This window comes from Lycorma delicatula, chromosome 1 (assembly GCF_047948215.1).
Source record: "Lycorma delicatula isolate Av1 chromosome 1, ASM4794821v1, whole genome shotgun sequence".
Taxonomy (NCBI): Eukaryota; Metazoa; Arthropoda; class Insecta; order Hemiptera; family Fulgoridae; genus Lycorma; species Lycorma delicatula.
Window position 1 is genome coordinate 386,197,425 of NC_134455.1, and position 21,183 is coordinate 386,218,607.

General features: G+C 32.7%; 1 protein-coding gene across 8 annotated transcripts in view; it reads left to right on the plus strand.

The window, feature by feature from the left end:
- LOC142318461 (BTB/POZ domain-containing protein 6-like) overlaps window positions 1-21,183 on the plus strand; it is a 58,659-nt gene that overhangs the window by 12,079 nt on the left and 25,397 nt on the right. For 3 of the 8 annotated variants that reach the window (XR_012754921.1, XR_012754926.1, XR_012754927.1), the window contains exons 1-2: window positions 11,729-11,905; window positions 19,643-19,939. Coding sequence is in view for 1 of the 8 variants with exons in the window: in XM_075355047.1 (XP_075211162.1) it covers window positions 8,299-8,306; window positions 11,539-11,905; window positions 19,643-19,657 (390 nt within the window). In the remaining 7 variants the exon portion in view is untranslated. Of the gene's footprint in view, window positions 1-3,804; window positions 4,050-8,172; window positions 8,307-11,538; window positions 11,906-15,917; window positions 16,097-19,642; window positions 19,940-21,183 lie in introns of those variants that run through there. The other 5 variants (XR_012754922.1, XR_012754923.1, XR_012754925.1 and 2 more) reach the window with 5 other exon arrangements.

Below are 21,183 nucleotides of genomic sequence, written 5' to 3' on the forward strand. Positions count from 1 at the left end.
TGCCTTCCGTTGTCCACATGCCCCCTGCGATGGCAAGCATGTAGCAATGGTGCCCATGTATGTCGATGCATGGAAGCTCTGAAAGCTTCGGTGAGTAGGAGCCTGGAGTCAGTGCAGAGACTGCGCATCCGTTCTCTGCCAGGACATATGCCGGTTCCACCGGAGTACCGGATCGGACCTCCACGATTAGTAGGCCTGGAGTGGGGGTGTACCCCGGCGGCTAGCCTTGCTACAGAAGGGATCAACCGTTCATGAATATTGAACAATCAAACGTGGCAAAGGGTGCACGTAAACACCCTCGTTTAGAATCCTCCGACTCGCCACAAGCGAAGAGGAAAAAGAGCAAAGAGTTTGACAAAATCAAGAAAGATGCTGATAGAATCAGTAAAGATTTACGTAAAAGCTTATTTGGCTATAGTTTACCTAAGCCAAGATTTTTAATTATTACAAAGGAGAATGGAATCTTCCAAAAAGTTAGACCATTCTTAATCGTTAGAGAAATTACAAATTGTGCTGGTGGTCCCGTTAAAGAAATCCGAAAGACTTTTAATTAATTGCACGTCAAAACTATCAAAGAGGTGCAAAGCCAGAAAGTCCAGGCGTTGAAGAAGATCGGTGAATTTGCGGTTTCTGTTCAACCGCATAGCACACTGAACTCATCCAGAGGAGTTGTTGTGTGTCGCGATCTTCTTAATTGTACAGAAGTAGAAATTGTACAAGAAATGTCGAGTCAGGGAGTGACTCAGTGTCGCAGACTAACCGTGCGAAAAAATGGTGAAGTTGTTCCTTCGGCCTCTCATGTTTTAACATTTAATAGGCCGAATCTTCCTGAAAAGGTACGAGCTGGCATCCATCGGCTTGATGTACGAGCATTTATCCCGCAGCCGATAAGATGTTTTAAGTGTCAACGATTCGGACACACAGCAGCTAGATGTGAAGCGAAGGAAATATGTATATGTGGAGAAAAAACACATGAGGGGGACTCATGTAAAGACCATCCGACCTGCGTTAACTGTAAAGGGCATCACAATTGTCGTTCAAGAAACTGCCCTACATATAAATTAGAAACAGCCATTCAGAAAGTTAAAACGCTTCAGAAGGTCAGTTATTCTGAAGCGAAGAAAATTGTTAATCAGCGTACACCACGACCATCGACTTCTTACGCAGAGGCAGCAGCTGCCCCTTCCACATCTAAAATTAACGTGGAGCAGTTGCTTAACACGATGACTCCAAGTCTTGCCGACGATGATTGAAAGAATCATTGATTCAAAGATTGAGTCGACTCATCGGATGGAACAAACTAAACATGAGAAGGCTCACTCTCCGTCTGACGCCGTTGACATGAGAGAGGCACCAGCACAGTTTAAATCACCAGCTAAACCTGGGATTATTAAGCCACCAACTGAAGTAAGAATAAAAAATCTTGACTTATCTAGCAAAGAGAAACGGATCACTCCGTCGTCTAGTCACAAGCTTAAAGAAATTGTGACAAGAAAATCTGAATGTGCGGAAATGGAGGTGCAAGTTATTATTAAGAAACCTCCAGACGTAGAGAATATAAAACCTGTACCAATAGAGCCCCCAAAAGCGCAAAGATCAGCTTCGGTGAGAGCATCTATTTCAGCTGGACCCAGTACTGCAGTATAGATAGAGTCCAGCTCATCCGCCGCGGAGACATCATCGCTTATTAGTTTAGATTCCCTAGCAAAGATGCTAACAGCACCGGCGAAACTTTCATCAACTGACGTCAGCCGCAGAATGTCACTGGCATCCGAAATAGAGGAAGACGATGCCATGTCAGAGGCCTCAGATACGCTGTCATCAGAGGTTGAGGCCGTCAGAAGAATGGAGAAACGCAAGAAAGAATGGCCGAAAGGAAAGCCTAGAAAGTAATATTCTGGATTTCTGGAGAACAATGTAAATTTTTTGAACATTGTTGATTCATAAGAATGTGAATAATTGAACCTTTTTTTTTTTATTTTTTTTGAAGTGGGATGGGGCTAATGACCAAAGTAGTCGATGCCCCTAAAAATCTCAAAAAGAAAGAAATATAATAATAATAATAATAAAAATAATGTAACGGATAAATTCAACCCCACGTCCGTGCAACAACATCTACGCACACATCTGGGGCGGTCAAAGACATGGTACTTCGGTACCTGCACTTATATTGGCCAACGTGGAAATGTTCTTCCTCAGGAGCTCACTATGGAGTACGGGATTGGCGGTCCCGTTCTTTCCGAGCTGGTTGCGGTTATGGTTCTCGGTTTCGCTGCTTGCAGCGTGGGTCGGAGGAATGACCGTGTTTGCGGACGAGAAGTGCCCATTCCTCTTCTCGGTTGTAAAGCCGGGTTGAGGGTGAGTTTGCTGTGCTGAGTCTTGCGCCGTTCAGTGTGTCAGTCACTTCGGCCCTTGGCAGCGATTCTCATGAGTAAGTGTATCGGAGCTCTTACTGCTACGTGCGAATTCTGGGATGTCAGTATCGTGGGTCAGGCAGTACCTTACTCCTCAGCTCAGGTTAAATTTGTGGGAGGCGGTTGACTGGCGGACCCCAGTCAGGATCAATGATCCGGAGCAGGCCCAACCGTCGCTCCGCCCGCACTTTGTGACATCATTACTGGCGTATTCAAAGGATTAAAAATACCAATAAAATCTTTTATTTGGAACTGATGCTCTATGGAGTTGAAACGTGGACGATGAGAAAGGCAGACAGAAAACGAATTGAGGCTTTTAAGATGAGACACAGAATGATAAATGTGAGATGGCAAGGCCATGTTTGTTAATGAAGAAGAATTAATGAAAATTGGAGCGAATAGGAAAATCCCAAATGTGATTGAATATATGAAAAAGAAATGCCTAGAACATTGTACGAGATGTTTATTGCAGGATGTGATAGAAGCTTGGTGAATGAAAAGAAAGGAAGAGATTACAAATGAAGGATGGATTATGGAAAAGGGATTATGGGAATAATGATGAAACAAGTAGGTTAGCAAAGAATAGAACAAGATGGAGAACAAGAGCCGTGATAGCACCGGCCCTAATGGCAGAATACTATGAATTAATTCAGATAGTGCTATTAAACTCATACGTAATTCATAATAAAAGGTAATACGTTAAATCAGTTACTCATATTCATATAGCCCCGTTCCGGAATGTTTGTAAGCTTTTATTATCCAAGGCAGTGTAAATAATATAAAAATAATATTAAATAATTAAATTTAAATACGACACTGATGGCATCAATGTAACAGTTACTTCGTATCAATGTGTAGTTACTTTACATATCGTTTATGAAACAATTTTTTTTTAAGTCAAATATAGTAGATCTTTTACCGTTGCGTAATCCTCATTCTGTCAAAGAGCCAATCTTCAAATAATTACGGAAAACCTGTAATTACTATAAACCATGTATAATATTAATGCGAGGTACTTCATACTTCCAGGTTTTAGCACAAGGTTCGACTATATGAAAAAATTACACAGAGAAAATACTAGATACTAAGCACGAATATTTATTTATTTTTTTGATTATGAGAGCTTTTGTTCTTTAACTGCAGTATCAACATCACCGATTCGACTACTTTGACAAGATTAATTTCATTACATAAACTTATAAAATATAAATAAAAATAAACATGAAATATTGAATTATTATCAAATAATATTGCTTCATTTCCTTTGTTAATACTAAGTATCACGTGTACATATTATATCACTTGGTATGAAAATCAACTTGAATAGGTGATAAGAACACTCAAATATTTCTAAAAGTGCTCCTCTAATTAAAAAGTTCTAAAATATTGTTGTGCTAAGTTACTTTGGTTTCAACCTCTAATTACGCCTAATGCGAATTATATATATATTTTGTTATTTTAATTATTTTAGCGGGCTTTTGTGTTAAATTATTTATAAAAAAGTCTTGTTTAATTATTTATTAGAAACAGAACATGTCAGTTTACAACGTATTAGAGAATTTGGCTGAAATTATGGAAACTGGAGAAGAAAGTGATATTGAATTCATTGTAGGAAAGGGAAAACAACAAAAAAAGGTATTGCAGAGAGTTAAAAATATGTTATTTTACAACACTGATAGACAAAAAAGATTTTTTTAATGTTTCTATAAGTGTGACAACATTTCTTGAATTGCTTTTTTGCGTACATTACAGATCAGTAAATACATTTTTTCTATCACCCTTAGTTTTAAATAAATTACGCTTCTAAAAGAATTAAGGGAAAATATAGTTAAAATCTGTAAAATTTATAATTTTGCATGGCCATACCTGTGTATGATTTCGCTGATGCTTTTCTTTTATAAATAGCCTCAAGCACATCCCGAATTAATGATCAACAGTAATCGGCTAGCATGTTAGTATTCCATTCCCCTTTAGAGCGGCTTTCCTTCACCGAAATATCTTGGTGGAAACATTCATCGTGTTCGTCACTTACGTCTCCGAGGTTAACCGGGAAAAATCCAGATGTGAGTGGAAAAATGTATTTTCAAAGAAATGTTATAAATCAACGGCTCTGTATGAAGTTAACTTTCAATATCTTGGTAATTGTTGGATTTTTGTTTGCCGAGAAAATATTTGCAAATGCCTTTAAATGAAGCCCAAGCTGCACTTTCTACATTATTTAACATCAAGTCAAATACATCATCTTTGACCAACTCTCTTATTTGAGGATCAACAAATATTCCTTCTTTAATTTTTCCTTCACTTACATTCGGAAATTTTGGCCTGATGTACAAATATCCGGAACTATCTTTCTTCATTGCTTTTACAAAATGTTTTATTAGTCTAGCTTGATATGGAGAGAGGGTAAAAATATTTTTTTGGGTTCAACTAAGGGTTCATGAATAATATTTTTCCCATTTGGAGTTAAGTTGTCTCGTTTCTTCCACTCTTTGGTAACATAATGTTTATATATAGTGTTTATAACCCTCGCTCGGTTCTCCTATTCGTAAACAAAACACATGTACTTAATGCAGCCTAACTGCATGCCTAAGACAACAGCTATAACTTTCAAATCAACAAATATGATCCAGCTATGTTTTTTATCATATATTTTTTCAAGAACGTCTTTCGACACATCGTATGGCTCTTTCAAATTAATGCCATAAGTGATTGGTATCGAAGGAAATTTGTTATTGTTGTGTAGTAAAACCACTTTTAAATATACTTGGACGAATCTATGAAAAGGCACCAGTCCTCAGGTTTATGAACTTGTCCTAAGTGCAACATAAGCTCATCAACATTTGTGCAATAAACAAAATTATTTTTATCAATAAAGTACTGACAAAGTTCTTCTTGTCGGGTTCGAAAGCCCAAAATTTTTGTATTTTTTTAAAGTAAATTCCAACCATGCAGTCTTGATCCTAACAGTTCAGCTTGATTTCTTAATAAATTCAAATCCGTAACCGATATAACATGTGGCTTATTTGAAGATAATTCAAAATCAAAATCATTGTTGTCTTCTTCGGTACTGCCTGATTCTTTATCGCTGCTTTCGAAACAAACATTCACGGGTGACTCAGGACGGGAAAATTTCACTATGAGGTATAGGCCGAATTGCAATGAAGGATATTTTACAGTAAGTTTAGATTTTTTAGGAATTCCAGGCACACTTGTTAAACAAAAGTAACAATCAGTTACATGATCCTTTGGTTCACACCAAACCATAGTTCACCAAATCACAAAGCCTTCCGTGGACCGTTTAGCCATCCTCTTAAATATACAGAACAATCAGTACATACTATATGCGGAGCTCATGTCTTAACCTGATTACCAATTTTACACTGAAAGTACAAATGATATGCTCTTTTATTTAACGGTGTAATGTTTTTTCTATTTGATTTTATGGTAAACTCACCATATACATAACAAAAGGCATCCACATGATTTACATAATTTTGAGGCATTATGACACTGCACTGTCAACAAACTTAAGACATCAGTAAGACTGAACGAAATTAACTCATTCGCACATCCATTGCTTAATGAAAACATCACACTGTGTTTTCAGCTACATGTTTTGATCTGCACAGACGATTAATCTTGTCCAGATAGAAAGATTCTGAATTCATATTCATTTTCAGGATCAAAAACAGTTTAAAATCATGTATCGCATGTTAGGAAACAAAAATTATGTTTATCAGTGTAATTAGTGTTATCGTTCAGGATATAGTTTGTTAAGCTCATGGAAAAAAGGATCCTGTAACATCAGAGCACTACTTGTAACACCAATACTGTAGAGCAAGTTTATCGAATAGACAGATTTTTTTCTATATTACAACCAGTATTTTTTTTTTAATTTTAGTGTACATTTTTTATGTCATATGCTGTTCGGTTGTATGCAGATTTTAACATAATGTACATGGAGAATTTATTCTTAATAAAATATGCTTTATCTTTGTAAGGTTTTGTGTCCTTTACGAATCCTTTTTGTCATTTAAGAACAAATGTATAGGAATGAATTTAGTATTTGTGATTTGCCGTGTGTCATAACTTTTCACCACTAACCTAATAATACAACATACTTGTTATGTTATATAACTTTAAATTATTGGCTTTATGTGTTTTAATTCCATTCACCGTACAAGTTGTATCACCTGCAATCTCTTAAAAGATTAAATTAAGTAAACCCAGATGAAGCAACTACGCCGCTAAAATATGATAAAATTTCCTAGAAGACAGTATTTTTTTTTTTAAAGCACTATGAAGTTTAGTCAGTAATTATGACAGATATTAAATATTTTTAACAAAATGAGATAATTATCTAGAAATATTTAACAAGATTTAAAGAGATATTTTATTGAATTTTATTATTTTTATTCCAGTAAACTAATTACTGATCTATCCAAAAAATGCAAATACACACACACACACACACACACACACACACAAAATATAGTGTGTGTTTATATACTGTATGTGTGTATATAGTGCGTTCTAATTTGTAAAAAACTGAATTTTCTGCCCTTTTTTATAAAAATTAACAAATAGGATGAAGTTAAGTAATTTTCATTAAATTATTTTAAATTTATAAATTTGTCAGAGTTTCTCTATCTATTACGTTTATAAATTTTTCCATTATGTTTAACATATTTATTATTTTTATATACTAATATTATGCTCTATTTATGATATAAATTAGTTATTATATTAACCTAAATATATCTGTACCTACATCGGATCAATTAATTTAAAGAAAATTCCAATTCATTCAAAAGAAAATTAAATGAAAACTTAAAAATGACTAAACAATAAGTATATTATCTGCTACCAACAAGAGTAGATAAATAAATAGTAACCAGATCAATACGCAACAGAAATCATTTCAAGGCCAGGTTGTTAGCTACTCCACAAATAAAAAAATAACTGTCCCCATCATTTCACCAGACATTGAAGGAAAATTGCGTTAAAATTTGAGTAAAACTTTAAGTCTTACAAAATACAAACTTTATCATATATACTGTGTAATATATATCATATCATACACTACACTGATACAAGTAAGTTCTTATAAATACATGTATATAAAATATAATAAGTATGTGTAGAATAAAAAGATATATAAAAAAAGTAGAAAAATGTAATATAAAAAAGGTAACAGTTTAAAAGACATTTGTATACTGCATTTGTTAACAAGGATTCAGAAAGCTCATCAACAGTATTTAAAGATATGTTTTTTGTGTAACAAAAACAAATCTTTAAATTTATTTTAAATCGATCTGAGAGCTCATTTAAATGGGTCCATTATTTTAAATTAGGTAAATTAGGAAATTTTAAATTGCAGTGATAGTATAATAAGGCACTAGTATAACTTGCACGTTAAATTATTCTCCTGAATTACATAGAATTACATGTCTGTTGTCTTGTTTGTAGTAAAAAGATTTTTTTCCATCAGTAGAATAGAACAGTATCATCTATTTAATCGAAATAGTTAATAACTTGCAATATGTGTCTTACGTGTTTAATATTTATTGAGATTAACAACAAAATTTTCTGATGAACTGTTTAACTTTGGAGTAAAAATGTACAGTTTGCTAGAAAAATAAATAAAATTATACTGTTCGATAAATAAATTTTTTTTCTTTTTTTACTGTTATTAACTTTACAATAATTTTTACTTTGAAATACAATGTTGTATTTTTATAATTTTTTTTAAATTTAGATTAGAGGTCACAAACTGTTATTTAAGATTGCAAGTCCTGTATTTAAGTCATTGTTTTTTGGAGATTGGGGTAAAAAGACTTGAAAAGTTGAAATTGACGATATTGATCCTGCAATATTCCAGACTATGATGAGGTAAATATACTAAATTTTAAAAATTATATAATTAAAATTGTTCTTTAATTTTTTTGTAGAAGTTCATTATTGTCCTGTTAAAATCCCAAAATAAGATTTTTGTTTTATTACAAACTTAGGTAATTTAAAATTTTATACGTCCTCTAAGTTCTGTAATCTTACATACAGTTATTAAATTTGACATATATATTCAAAAATGTATTAAAACTAGCCAAACTATTTTTGAATATATATTCATAAAATTTATTTTACAAAGTAGTTAATCAGCAATCATTTATCAATTAAAATAAATGCTCCTTATAGCTAAATATCTTGACTATATGTTTATATACTGAAGCGTAAGACCAAAATTGAAACACTTGAATGAGGTTTAAATAAAAGCTGCATTAAAAAAAAACAAAAAAATCAGGACTATCATATAATGTGACAAGTTATTTTTATTTTATTTTAATATTATTTAAGAATTTTATTATAATATATAACACAAATAATGACTTATTACCTTTTTAAATTCTAAATAACTGTTAAAATTTCTACTTTTGTTTGTATGTCTGTTTATGTGCAATAATGTACGCATATAAAATTAATATTTATATTTCTTCTATCACAGCACTGAAATACTCAATGATCTTTGACCTCATGAAACTCACACGTGCGACAAATTTAGTTGTAATTATGCTTTGTTTAAGACTTCAAACTGTTTCACACTAAAATGTTACAAAATCATTATTTTAGAATTTACAGATAAATAAAAAATATTAATAAAAATAAAATCAAATAAATGAAACATATGTTTCATAGTAATTGCGTTATTATATATTATTTAACATTCTTTAATATATTATTTTTATGAAACACTAAAGCTTTGTGTACGAAGTTACCTGTGCACTTGTAGTTGAATAAGACAATACTGATTAATCAGTTTTGCAATGTACTCAGTAGTAATAAAAGGAATAATTATATATATATATATTTATTTATTTAATACAAGAAAATAAATATTTAATACTGAAGAGATAAGGGGAATCAGATTATAATTTTTAATAAAGTAAATGGATCCACATCATGCTAGCTTTTAAGGATGAAAACCCTTAGGTTTCCAAAACCTAGGAAATAAGACCACAGTTCAAAGTATACAAAATATTTATGGTATATGTAACACAGAAATATACTTTGCATACACCCCAATTACTGTTATACCTTACAAACTGAAAGTTACATTCTGACTGAATATTCTGTTAGCTTCATATTTCAAGTAACATTAATTACGCCCTTATATATAAATAAATAAATATATATTTGCATTACGGTTGAGATGGGTAAAATAAGGTATAAGATGATGGTACAACTTAACCTAGAGTGGGGAATATGGTATATTGTTTGCATATTTGACTATTGTCAGTCTGTGTCAAGTATTGTCGCGTTTGAATAAGATTGCTTAACTGTGTGTTGTTAATTGTTAAAATGTGGTTTCACTGTTGAAGAACGTGTATTCATGATGGAAAACTTATTTAGAGATGACATTTCATGTTGTGTGTCGGTGAAAGTTCAGGGAGAAATTTGAAATGGGAACGTTTGAAAAAGTGTTATTCAGAAGTTAATTAAAAAATTTTGTCTAACAGGTTCAATGTTAGTACAGAAATGTTCTCAAAACAGTTCAGTTTTAACGGTGCAGGTCATACAGGACATTAGAGCAGCAGTTAAAAGATCTCCTCATAAATTTTTGTAAACTAAGCCGTGAAAAGAACATTTCACTTGGTTCAGCCCATACTGCTGTGAGGAGAATCCTGAAATGTTACCCCTATCGAATGCATGTTTTCCTTGAGGTAAATGACACCTGATTACTGAAAACAGGTTAACTACTACTGTCAGTGGTTCAAGAACATCATTAGAGGCAACACAGACATTTTATATCAAATGTTTTTCACATATGAAGCATGGTTTCAGCTTGGTGGGTATACCGAACTTCCATACGTGAAGTACTGAAACCCACATATTTTCTTTGAATCTCCCTTTCACCCACAAAAAATAGGGGTATTGTGTGCAGTTTCAAAGTGATAAATAATAGGACCCTTGTTTTTTGAAAAGACTGCAGATGCTGCCATCTATTAAGAAATTATCCAACAGTCATATAGCTTTACTGCAAGAGTATGACTGTGACTGCTGATTGAAACAGGACAGCAGAGTTAACCATATAGTTCTCTACTATGGAGATGCTACACAATTTTTTCAATGAAAGAATCATTTCTAAAGGAATATAGCGACCAAGAACCACTTATATGACTAGTCCAGACACCCTGCAATAATTAATGATGAACATTATCAACGTAATCCAGGAAATAGAAGTGTACAGCTAACAGTAGCCAGGAACATGGTCAAACATGTTAACAAGTTTATAGAATTGCATTGATATCATTTTCACCCCCTTCTGTAAATGATTATGTTACTGTTTGCCAATAAACTATTATTTATAGATTAAAATAAGGGATGGGACCTCTTTTAATTTAAACACCTATATATATATATATAAAAAACTCAGGCTTGAAACTGTGATCAGTTTCTGAATGTGAAGCCAAACATTTACAGTATTAGTTCTGCCCATTAAATTCCAGTGTGAATAGAAAAACAAGTGTATTTCAAATAGGACCCTCACAACATCAGCAGTCTTGTCTTTTATTCTCTTAAATTATCTTTAGTAAAATTGTATTTAGTATTCTGATTTTGTGACTAATGTATCAACAGGAATTTTTCGAGGCTGATGTTGTGTTGAAGTTTGCATTTTCTATTGGATAATGTTGTCTTATGGTAGCTGGTATTAGTCTGATGTGAAATATAACCCTTTTTTTGTTTCATTATTTAATTTCAAATACATTATAAACTAAAATTGTTTCTTGGAATATAAACGGAAAATATTTTTTACTCTTGTAAATGCAAAAACATTTTTTTTGAAAAAAATATTTTTAAAAACTGAGGGTATATTGATACCACGATTATTTTAAAAACATCAGTGACACAATTCCAATAAATCCTTTGTTGTCCTCTCTCATTAGACACTAATAGTTCTTAATTGTAAGTTATGATAATTTAGTTCATGGCATTAGTTTTATGAAAGACCACAGAACATTTATGGGTTACTATTTTTTATCCTTTCTGTTAATTTCAGAAGAGCAGTTTTCTTTTACAGTAACTAAATTGATTGTTCTGCTTATATTTTTATCTTCTGTTTGTTCAGGTACATTTATACAGGTAACTCTACATTTGAAACTACCATAAATGCTGCTTTAGTCTACAAAGTAGCCCATAAATTTGATCTGCCAAATCTGAGGGCAGCTTGTAAAATTTATATGTCATTAAATTTAACACCTGATGATGTCTGTACAATTCTTCAAATATTGGATTCATATGAAGAAACAGAACTGAAAAACAATTGTATAAACTTGATAAAAACTAAAACCAGTGCTGTACTGGATAGTAAAGGTTTCATTGATTGTGATGAAAGAATTCTCAAAATGATAGTTAATACCGATGTGATGGATGTTAAAGAATTTCAGTTATTTGATGCAGTTAATGTATGGGCTATCCACAATGCAGAAAAAAAGGTAATTATAATTAATGTATTCACATGAAATCTAATTAAATTAAAAATATGTATAATGGCTTAAAGAATAAAGAAAACACAGCTTGTGACATGGGCAGGTCTGTTATTAGTATTTAAATTTTAAGTTGGTGTTATTCAGCAAAGAATTTCAAAATTAAAAAAAAATATTGATAATCTATTCTATACTATTATATATATATATTATTTATTTTTTTTAGTTATTTTTTTGTTTGGGTTATAAAACTACGACAAACAAACAATCCCACGCACCATCAACTTTTATAGAGAATGATTTTGGCAGTTTTTGTTCTGCGATAAATATTTGATTATTCAAATTTTCGAGTATTTTGTAGTTATTTTCTGAGTTCTCTTTCTAAAATCTTGCTGAAGCAGGAGAGATGTAACATTGGTAGAAAATTTACAGATGCGAGACGAATGTCTACATCGCGTTTATATGAGACAATGGAAGAGCCTGAGGATCTATTTTACACAATGCTACACAAGATAGGAAAGCCACTTTAAACTTCAGATCTACGTTTGAAAAAGATTTAAAAATTGGTGCAATGATTAATATATGCAATAATTATTTACAAAAAAAAAATGGAAAGATGAAATGGCATGTGTTCTGGTGGGAATGTTTCACTTCCTACCTTAATGAGTTGCTAGAACCAATCAATAGTTTAGTTTTAGGATCTCATCCTTTGTCAAAATATTTTCTTTATAATGTTGGAAAATGCGACAATTTATTTACGATGACTTCTTTCGGTGCTAAATAAATTATAAAAAGGAATTTTATTTAAAATTCCCTTTTAAACATTTAAAATTCAGGATAAAGTTTACCATAGTATAGGAATTTTATTGCCAGCAGCTGGTGTCGAACACCGATTTTTAAAAATTTACTTCCTTTTTGATTCTGATCAAACTTCTCTTCGTACTAATATTGTTCCAAACTAGAAGAAGAAACTAATAACAGCACTCCAGCAAGTTTTTCTGCAATTTAATAATCTGATCAGAATGTTTAAATGTAATACGGACAACACATCTCTGGATAACGCGGAAGATTTTGAATTAATAATTCATGCAGATCAGCCACGTGTTAATCAGCATAGGGGTCGCTATAATGCTCCAACTACTACATTAATACGACAACTTTAAACATGCAAGCTAACATAATTGATATTGATAATAAGTCGTCCCACATTGTTCAGTATTGTCATGCTGCTTTAACGCCCACATAAATGTTGCATTATGCAACTCTGTAAAAGCGATTCGATATATCTGAACATATATTACCAAAGGTTCAGATCAAGCAACTTTCTCGGTTGAAAATCGAAGAGATGAATGGACACAGTACATTAATGGAAAATATATATGCACATCTGAGGCAGATTGGCGATTTTTTGACTTCCAATACATCTTCGTTATCCCACTATTGTTCTCTTGGCGGTTCACTTAGAAAACTATTAAGTACTTATTTCACTCAGCAAAATCTCAAACGAGTCCTTGAAAATCCACAGAAGACCACTCTTATTGCTTATATTTGAGCTTTATCAGTCCGATGACTTCGCTGAGACGCTGTTACATCCTGAAGTTCCTAGATATTACACCTATAATAAATTTAATACAATACAATTTTTACTACAGTTAACAAGTTTTACTATAATAACAAGTTTAGCAGAAGAAAGCACGGAACTGATATCAAAGGATTTCCTGATATCAAAATGGATGCTGCTCTGGGTAGAGTATGTACAATCCATTCAAACCAAAATGAATGTTACCTGCAACAACATCTGCGTATGTTATTGCATAATGTTAAAGGACCTACATCTTTTGATTATTTAAAAACTGTTGATTGTGTGCTACAGCAAACATATAAAGCCGCTTGTGCTGCACATGGCTTAGTAGAAAATGATAATCACTGGAATGAAACGATTGCTGATGTTTCTACCTGTCAATCGTCTCCTAAATTGAGAGAATTATTTTAAATATTAGTTTTTGTCATCCTGTCCAACCGAATGTATTGTGGGAAATGTTCCAAAAATATTATTGTGAAAATTACAATTTCAGATGAAATATTCAATAGAGGTCTCATTGAGATTTAAGATATAATCGTTACATTAAGTGAGAAGCAATTATGCGATTTCGGTTTACCAATACCTACACGTGATAATCAATAAGCTATTAATGCTTATGATACAATGTTAAGACTATATTTCGACATTGATGAACAGAAAGTATTTGTAAGTATTAATCTTCCTAAATTAGTTCTAGATCAACTTCAGGCGTTTTATTCATAAATGACTGCAACAACCCAAAGATTTTTTTTTCTTAGATGCTCCTGGAGGCACTGGGAAAATCCTTAATCAATTTGCTACTTGCTCAAGTTCGCTTAACTAAAAAGGTTGCAATCGATGTAGCATCATCAGGAATAGCTGCTACACTTATAAAAGTTGGAAGAAATGCACATTCCACTTTTAAGTTACCGTTAAATGTTGCATGCGGTAAAGAATCTATTTATTCTTGTCGTAAAAATGGTCAACGTGGATAAATTTTGCAAAATGCTAAAATTATAGTGTGGAATGAATGCACAATGAATCATCGAGATCATGTTGAAGGCATTGATCCAACCCTTCGAGGTATTAGATCACGCGGTAAATTAATGGGTGGTATAACTTTCGTGTTTTCTAAAGACTTTCTGCAAAAATTGTCTGTCTTCCCGAGAGGAATTAGGGCCGATGTTGTTCAGGCATGCCTTAAATCATCACCCTTATTAAAATTTGTCTTAACTATTAACTTAAGAACTAGTATGAGAGTTCATCTTAGGGGTGATGATGGTAACTTTCCCTTCCAACTAATAAACATTGCAAATGGGACTCTTCCTCGCAATGATGGTTACATTTCTGTAGATAAAAACATTAGTACTGTTGTGCATACAATGGATGACCTCATTTCCGATATTTATGCAGAAATTAGTAAGCTTTTACCAAAAACCGTACTATTGGCTTTGCGAAAGTTCTATCATATGTTCTTAAAATACTTCTTATTTCAAATTAATAATATGAGTTTTTAAAAAGCAAGGAAGCAAAACAGGAATCTCAATCTGTAGATTCTGCAATCAATACTGAATATGCAGTCCACCTATCCTTAAGAATTTCTGAATTCTTTTAATCCTGCAGATTTTCCAGTTCATAGTCTCAATCTTAAAATGAGTACCGATTATTTTACTACGAGACTTTAATCCTCCAAGGTTATGTAACAGCACAAGTTTGCAAATTAAAACTGTGCAAAATCACACCATTGAGGTTACAATTTTGACAGGTCCAGCTGCAGGGGAGCTTGCTCTTATAACACGCATCCCAATGATCCCAATAGGCTTAATATTTCAATTTAAGAGGCTGCAATTTCTTATAAAACTTTCGTTTGCTATAACAATTAATAAAGTGCAAGGCCAGACATTGAAACACATTGGTACTGTTTTACGATCAGACTGTTTTTCTCATGGATAATTATATGTTAGACCTTCCAGAACTGGTATTTCAGAAAGTCAATATATTCTGCTACCAGAAAATCAAAACGCCGCAAAAAATATCATATACCTGGAAGTTCTATCACTGTTAGAAAATGGGTTGATTACATTATAATCTCGGGCGAAGCCGAGACGGATATGCTATATATATATATATAAATATAAATATATATATGTGTGTGTGTGTGTGTTTGTGTGTGTATATATATATATATATATATATATATACATCGATAACAAATGAAGAAATCAACCTGAATTTTGGTGAGAGTGTACTCTTCATGTCAATAAACCAAATTCTAGATTTTTGAAATTCGACCTTGAAAAGGAGGAAGAAAGGTAAAAAAATTTTGAACAAAGATTGTAAGTTTTCCCAATCCCGACTACAGTAAACTAGATATTCAGTAGATCTGAGCATACAAATATTCTTCAGATAAATATTGAAGAACCGTTTTTGGTTCTTTTTTTATTTCCGATTTTTTTCTAGGGGTGCGAAGATAAACGACGCTACGGCACAACCAACGTAGCCACTGCCACCGTAACTGTATGTGTGACGGGCTGCACCTATCTCCACTTACTTGACTAAAGAGGATAAAATGAAAGAATTGACCGCTTTGGGAAACGCAAGTAACCATACAGCACAGGCGAAGCTGTGATGGGGAGCTAGTAAGAAAAATTTAAGTGTTTTGTTTGTGTCACGATCACTCTGTAGTAACTGAAGTTTTAGAATTATTTATGGAGTTTTAGGTACTGCAGTTTGTTTTGTAGTGGAGAATACATTAATTTCTCTAGACAGTTGACTGACTTCAGCAATTACATTTCTTAACAAAGTTTACATGCTTAATGATATATATTGTGCTGGAAAATTAAAGATTATAATTAAAATTTGTGGTGAGAGAGTCATAGTCATAGAGCTCTGATTGGCGTAGAATAAAGGTCGGATTAAGTAGTTATTCCAAACAAAGTATTATTGAAATCATTTATATAATTTTGTTTTAAAAATATTTCACAAGATAAAATTTACTACGTAGGTAATTTTCACTTACCACTTTTAAACCTAGCTACTTGGCCAATCAAGAATCCTGGAAACCTTGAGAATTTGAGGTATTCAGAATAAATTTAAATAAACATTATTTGCTTTCTGTAGAGATTTTCTATGCGACGAACAGAAAGATACAAAATAAGATAATATAGGTTTCATAGTTTATTTAATTACAATCAAAATTACGAAGTAAGCCGCTCAATGATGTAATTGAAAATTTAAAAAAATAGTTAAAGGATCATGACCAATATAATGATTAAACATTATGAATATCATCTATTTTGCAGAAAAAAAACTACTTAAAATCGTTTTATCACAAACTATATACAAAGTCTAAAATGGTGGGCTGGCGATTCTGTTTCGGATTTTACTTGTAAAACTAAACAAAAAATATCCTTATGAAAAATGGCAATTTCTCTTTCGTTCTCCCACTCTCTGCCATTTTGTTATTTTTTTATAAAAATTTATCTCAAGTTCGGATAGAGGAATCACATTAATATTTAGTAAGGGTCTTTTACTTACGGAAGTTTGGTAGTTTATTCACATCGTAAAAAACGTGTATCTATTATTATCGTTGTTGTTTTGTTGTTACAATAAGAATTAAAATCTTCTTATGACTGCCAACTCAATGAAATCTCGGCACTACCACGTTGACGAAACAAAAATAACAAGTTTTTTTTTTTTATTTTGACCAATGATGTGAGCTAAATCCTGTATTGTGAGCCAAGATAACCTGTCAAAACGGTCGTTATTGTGACTAATACCGCAGTACCTACTCAGACGATCAGGAGTTTCGTAACATGTAATCCAGAAGATTTGGAACAGTGAGCTTGAACGGCCTTCCAGAGCACCATCGACGAGCCACATGACATCGCAAGAAAAATAAGAAAGACAAGACGCTCAACCCAGAGGAACTCTGTCCCTTCACCAGAGCAGACCATCCTGGTCAGGTTCCCGACTCTACCGATCCGCGGCCGACCAAAATATTTCTTTCTTGTTGCACATATGGATTGAACCCCTTTCAGTTCCAGATTGTGACCGCAACAGTAAAATATTTTAAAAACGACTCCCGAGTTTTAGTCTCTTCGCTCAACTAGTTAACGACTTTGGGAGGTCACAGACCAAAAGTTCTTTTCAGAGCCATGATATTATGGTTTACGCTAACCTTTCTCATCTGTCACGGTTGACCATTCCCGGCAGTCCACCGATATGCTGTTTCTCTGTTGTCATTATTCTATGATATTATAATTTTCATACAACGTAAAAAATATTTGTAACAAGTAGTTTATAAAAACATTATCAGTAGAATTATAATCTAACAAAAGTTCCTAAAAGTAGTCATTTTAGTTTCAACTAACTATTTCATGAACGTTTCAAATTTAAATAAAATAAGTAATTCCCTATCTCTATTACTTTTTAATCTTTACATGGAACTAGCAGTTAATGATGTTAAAGAACAATTTAGATTCGGAGTAACAGTACAAGGTGAAAAGATAAAGATGCTACGATTTGCTGATGATATAGTAATTCTAGCCGAGAGTAAAAAGGATTTAGAAGAAACAGTGAACGGCATAGATGAAGTCCTACGGAAAAACTATCGCATGAAAATAAACAAGAACAAAACAAAAGTAATGAAATGTAGTAGAAATAACAAAGATGGACTACTGAATGTGAAAATAGGAGGAGAAAAGATTATGGAGGTAGAAGAATTTTGTTACTTGGAAAGTAGAATTACTAAAGATGGACGAAGCAGGAGCGATATAAAATGTCGAATAGCACAAGCTAAACGAGCCTTCAGTAAGAAAAATTAATTTGTTTACATCAAAAATTAATTTAAATGTCAGGAAAAGATTTTTGAAAGTGTTTGTTTGGAGTGTCGCTTTATATGGAAGTGAAACTTGGACGATCGAAGTATCTGAGAAGAAAAGATTAGAAGCTTTTGAAATGCGGTGCTATAGGAGAATGTTAAAAATCAGATGGGTGGATAAAGTGACAAATGAAGAGGTATTGCGGCAAATAGATGAAGAAAGAAGCGTTTGGAAAAATATAGTTAAAAGAAGAGACAGACTTATAGGCCACATACTAAAGCATTCTGGAATAGTCGCTTTAATATTGGAAGGACAGATAGAAGGGAAAAATTGTGTAGGCAGGCCACGTTTGGAATATGTAAATCAAATTGTTAGGGATGTAGGATGTAGAGTATGAAATGAAACGACTAGCACTAGATAGGGACTCTTGGAGAGCTGCATTAAACCAGTCAAATGACTGATGACAAAAAAAAGAAAAAAAAAGTAATTCGTCTAACGATAAGTATCGGTTATTAAATCTTAAATTATGTATTTGCTTCTCAGAGTAGGAAGTTATATAAACTTTTACATAGTTATTTATAAAAATGTAAGTTACACATATTCATTCATACGTTCCTCTAACCGGCTAAACATATAAAACAATGACTGTCAACCTTTGTCGGAAATATGAATCAATGAACCCGGTATTTTCTAGAAAACTACAATCGAAAAAGAACTTTAAATAGCGTTTTGTATCAAACAGAATTATGGACTGAAAAACATCAACCTAAAACATGGTATAATCTTAAACAATTCTTTTAGATGACCAAGTACTGAAAAATTTAAGAGCAAAAATTATATCGCTATCTATGCCAGTTTTTACAACATTAACAAATTTCATAATTTAATATTAAGTAAACTTCATAAACAATATTATTCCTAAAGAAAAAGTGAAATTTCAACAAAATGTGTTAAATGTAAATACAGCTTAGCTAATGACGAGTTTAAAGTAAGTCTGAGATACCATTTTTAACTGAACAGATAAGGTTAACCATTTCATGTTAGTGGGATATACTACATACTACTGGTTAGTATAAAACTGGTCTGGTTAAACTGTATCAGTGGAAAGATTTTTTTTTTAATAATGGCTGGAATTATAATTTAATCTAAACCGACGTTCCTTTAGTAGTCATACCGTGAATAATTAAAGGTGTGGAGATGGACTCGGTGGAAAATATAGTAAGTAAATTTGAAAATATATTTTAATAATTAATTAATCGTCTAATTACAAGTGAATTTAGAATTTACTGACAATAACATTAAAAAAATGAAAAGGTCAGGATTGCAATATTTTTTATAATTTTTTGTCTCTCTTTTTTTAAGGTATTTCAGTTTTAACGTACGCTACGAAACTGAAGAGCATAAAGAATAATATTAGATTTCTTTCGATGACAGTCAGTGAGTTCGAAAGTGGGCCAGCACACTCTTTATTACTCTCTTCAGAAGAACAATTAAATATTCTGTTAAACATTATACGTCCTGGTTCTAAGCCACTTCCTGAAGGATTCTGTTCCTCAACAGAATCTCGTAACTGTAAAACTCAAACAGAATCTAAGTGGATAAAAATTTTACCTTCAAGTATAACGTCCGAAGACAGTGAAGATGTGAATGGTTTTAAACGTAAGAAAATGAGTACATTTTAGTTTATAGAAGAAATAAATGAATATTTATGATTATACTTTTAATTTGTGATTCATATCACTCATTTAATAAGGTCGCTTAGAAATTGCATTAATGATCTCAATAATTGAAAAATACCAATATCAAAATAGATTATTATAATTAGCTGTTTATTATTATTATTATCCCACACTTTCACAGTTTTACTTTTGTCGGTGACATTCCTTAAACTCGGAGAAATTTATACCAACGAGATTATGCTTGCTATTGTGGTCTAAGTGCCTTCTGGGTAACATGACAGGTATCCATTATCACGTTCCTTTGCGTTAAAGCGTGGGACTTCCACTGGATCTCCAGTTTTTCAAGACTGTTGTGCAAAGCAGATGGTATTATTCCCCCCGCAGATATAATTATCGGGATTATTAGAATTCTTTTTGATTCCACGTTTCTTTAATTTCAAAAGCAATCGTCTATTAGGTAAGGTACTTTTTCCATTCTATCAACTACTACTATATCTGGCCTATTACAGTTGATGTGTTTTGCTGTTACAATTCCCTGGTTCCAGAAAATTTTTGCGTTTTTGTTCCCCAAAAAGGAGGCTGGCTAATAAGTATAGTAGGGTCCTTTTTGAAACTCTAACTTGTATCTACTGTAGAGTTCTATGTGCACAATTTTTCCCACATTGTTGTGCCTTCTAATGTACTCCGTCGGAGCTAGAATTGGACAGACAGTGATTATATGGTCTATTGTTTCATTGTGCTACATACATAGCCTACATTTGTTGTTGATATTTTTTTTAGGAATAACTCTCTTAAAATTTCTTGTTGCTACTAGTTTATCCTGTATGCTACATGTAAACCCATCCGTCTCGAAATGTAACTTTCCTTTCACAAGCCAATTATTTGGAGCTGCTTTGTCGACTCCTTCCTAGTCTAGACGGTTCCTATATCTCCCATGCAGCTCTTTTCTTCCCCATTCTAGAATTTTATCTGCATTGCTCTCTTTCTTGTGTTCTACGTTGTTAGTCCTGCTGGTTAGGTTCAATGGCGTATAGTTTTGGTCTGCCGCTACTATGGCTTGATAAAAGGGGGGTTGCCTGCTATGAAAGTAATACATAGCAGGGAAGTTTTCGTTCTGGCCGTTGCATAGTTTTTTAATATCGAGTACTCTTCTTCCACCTTCCTTTCTCGGGAGCGTGAATCTTTCTTTGGACGAGTGGATGTGGTGGGACCTTTCTTGGTAGA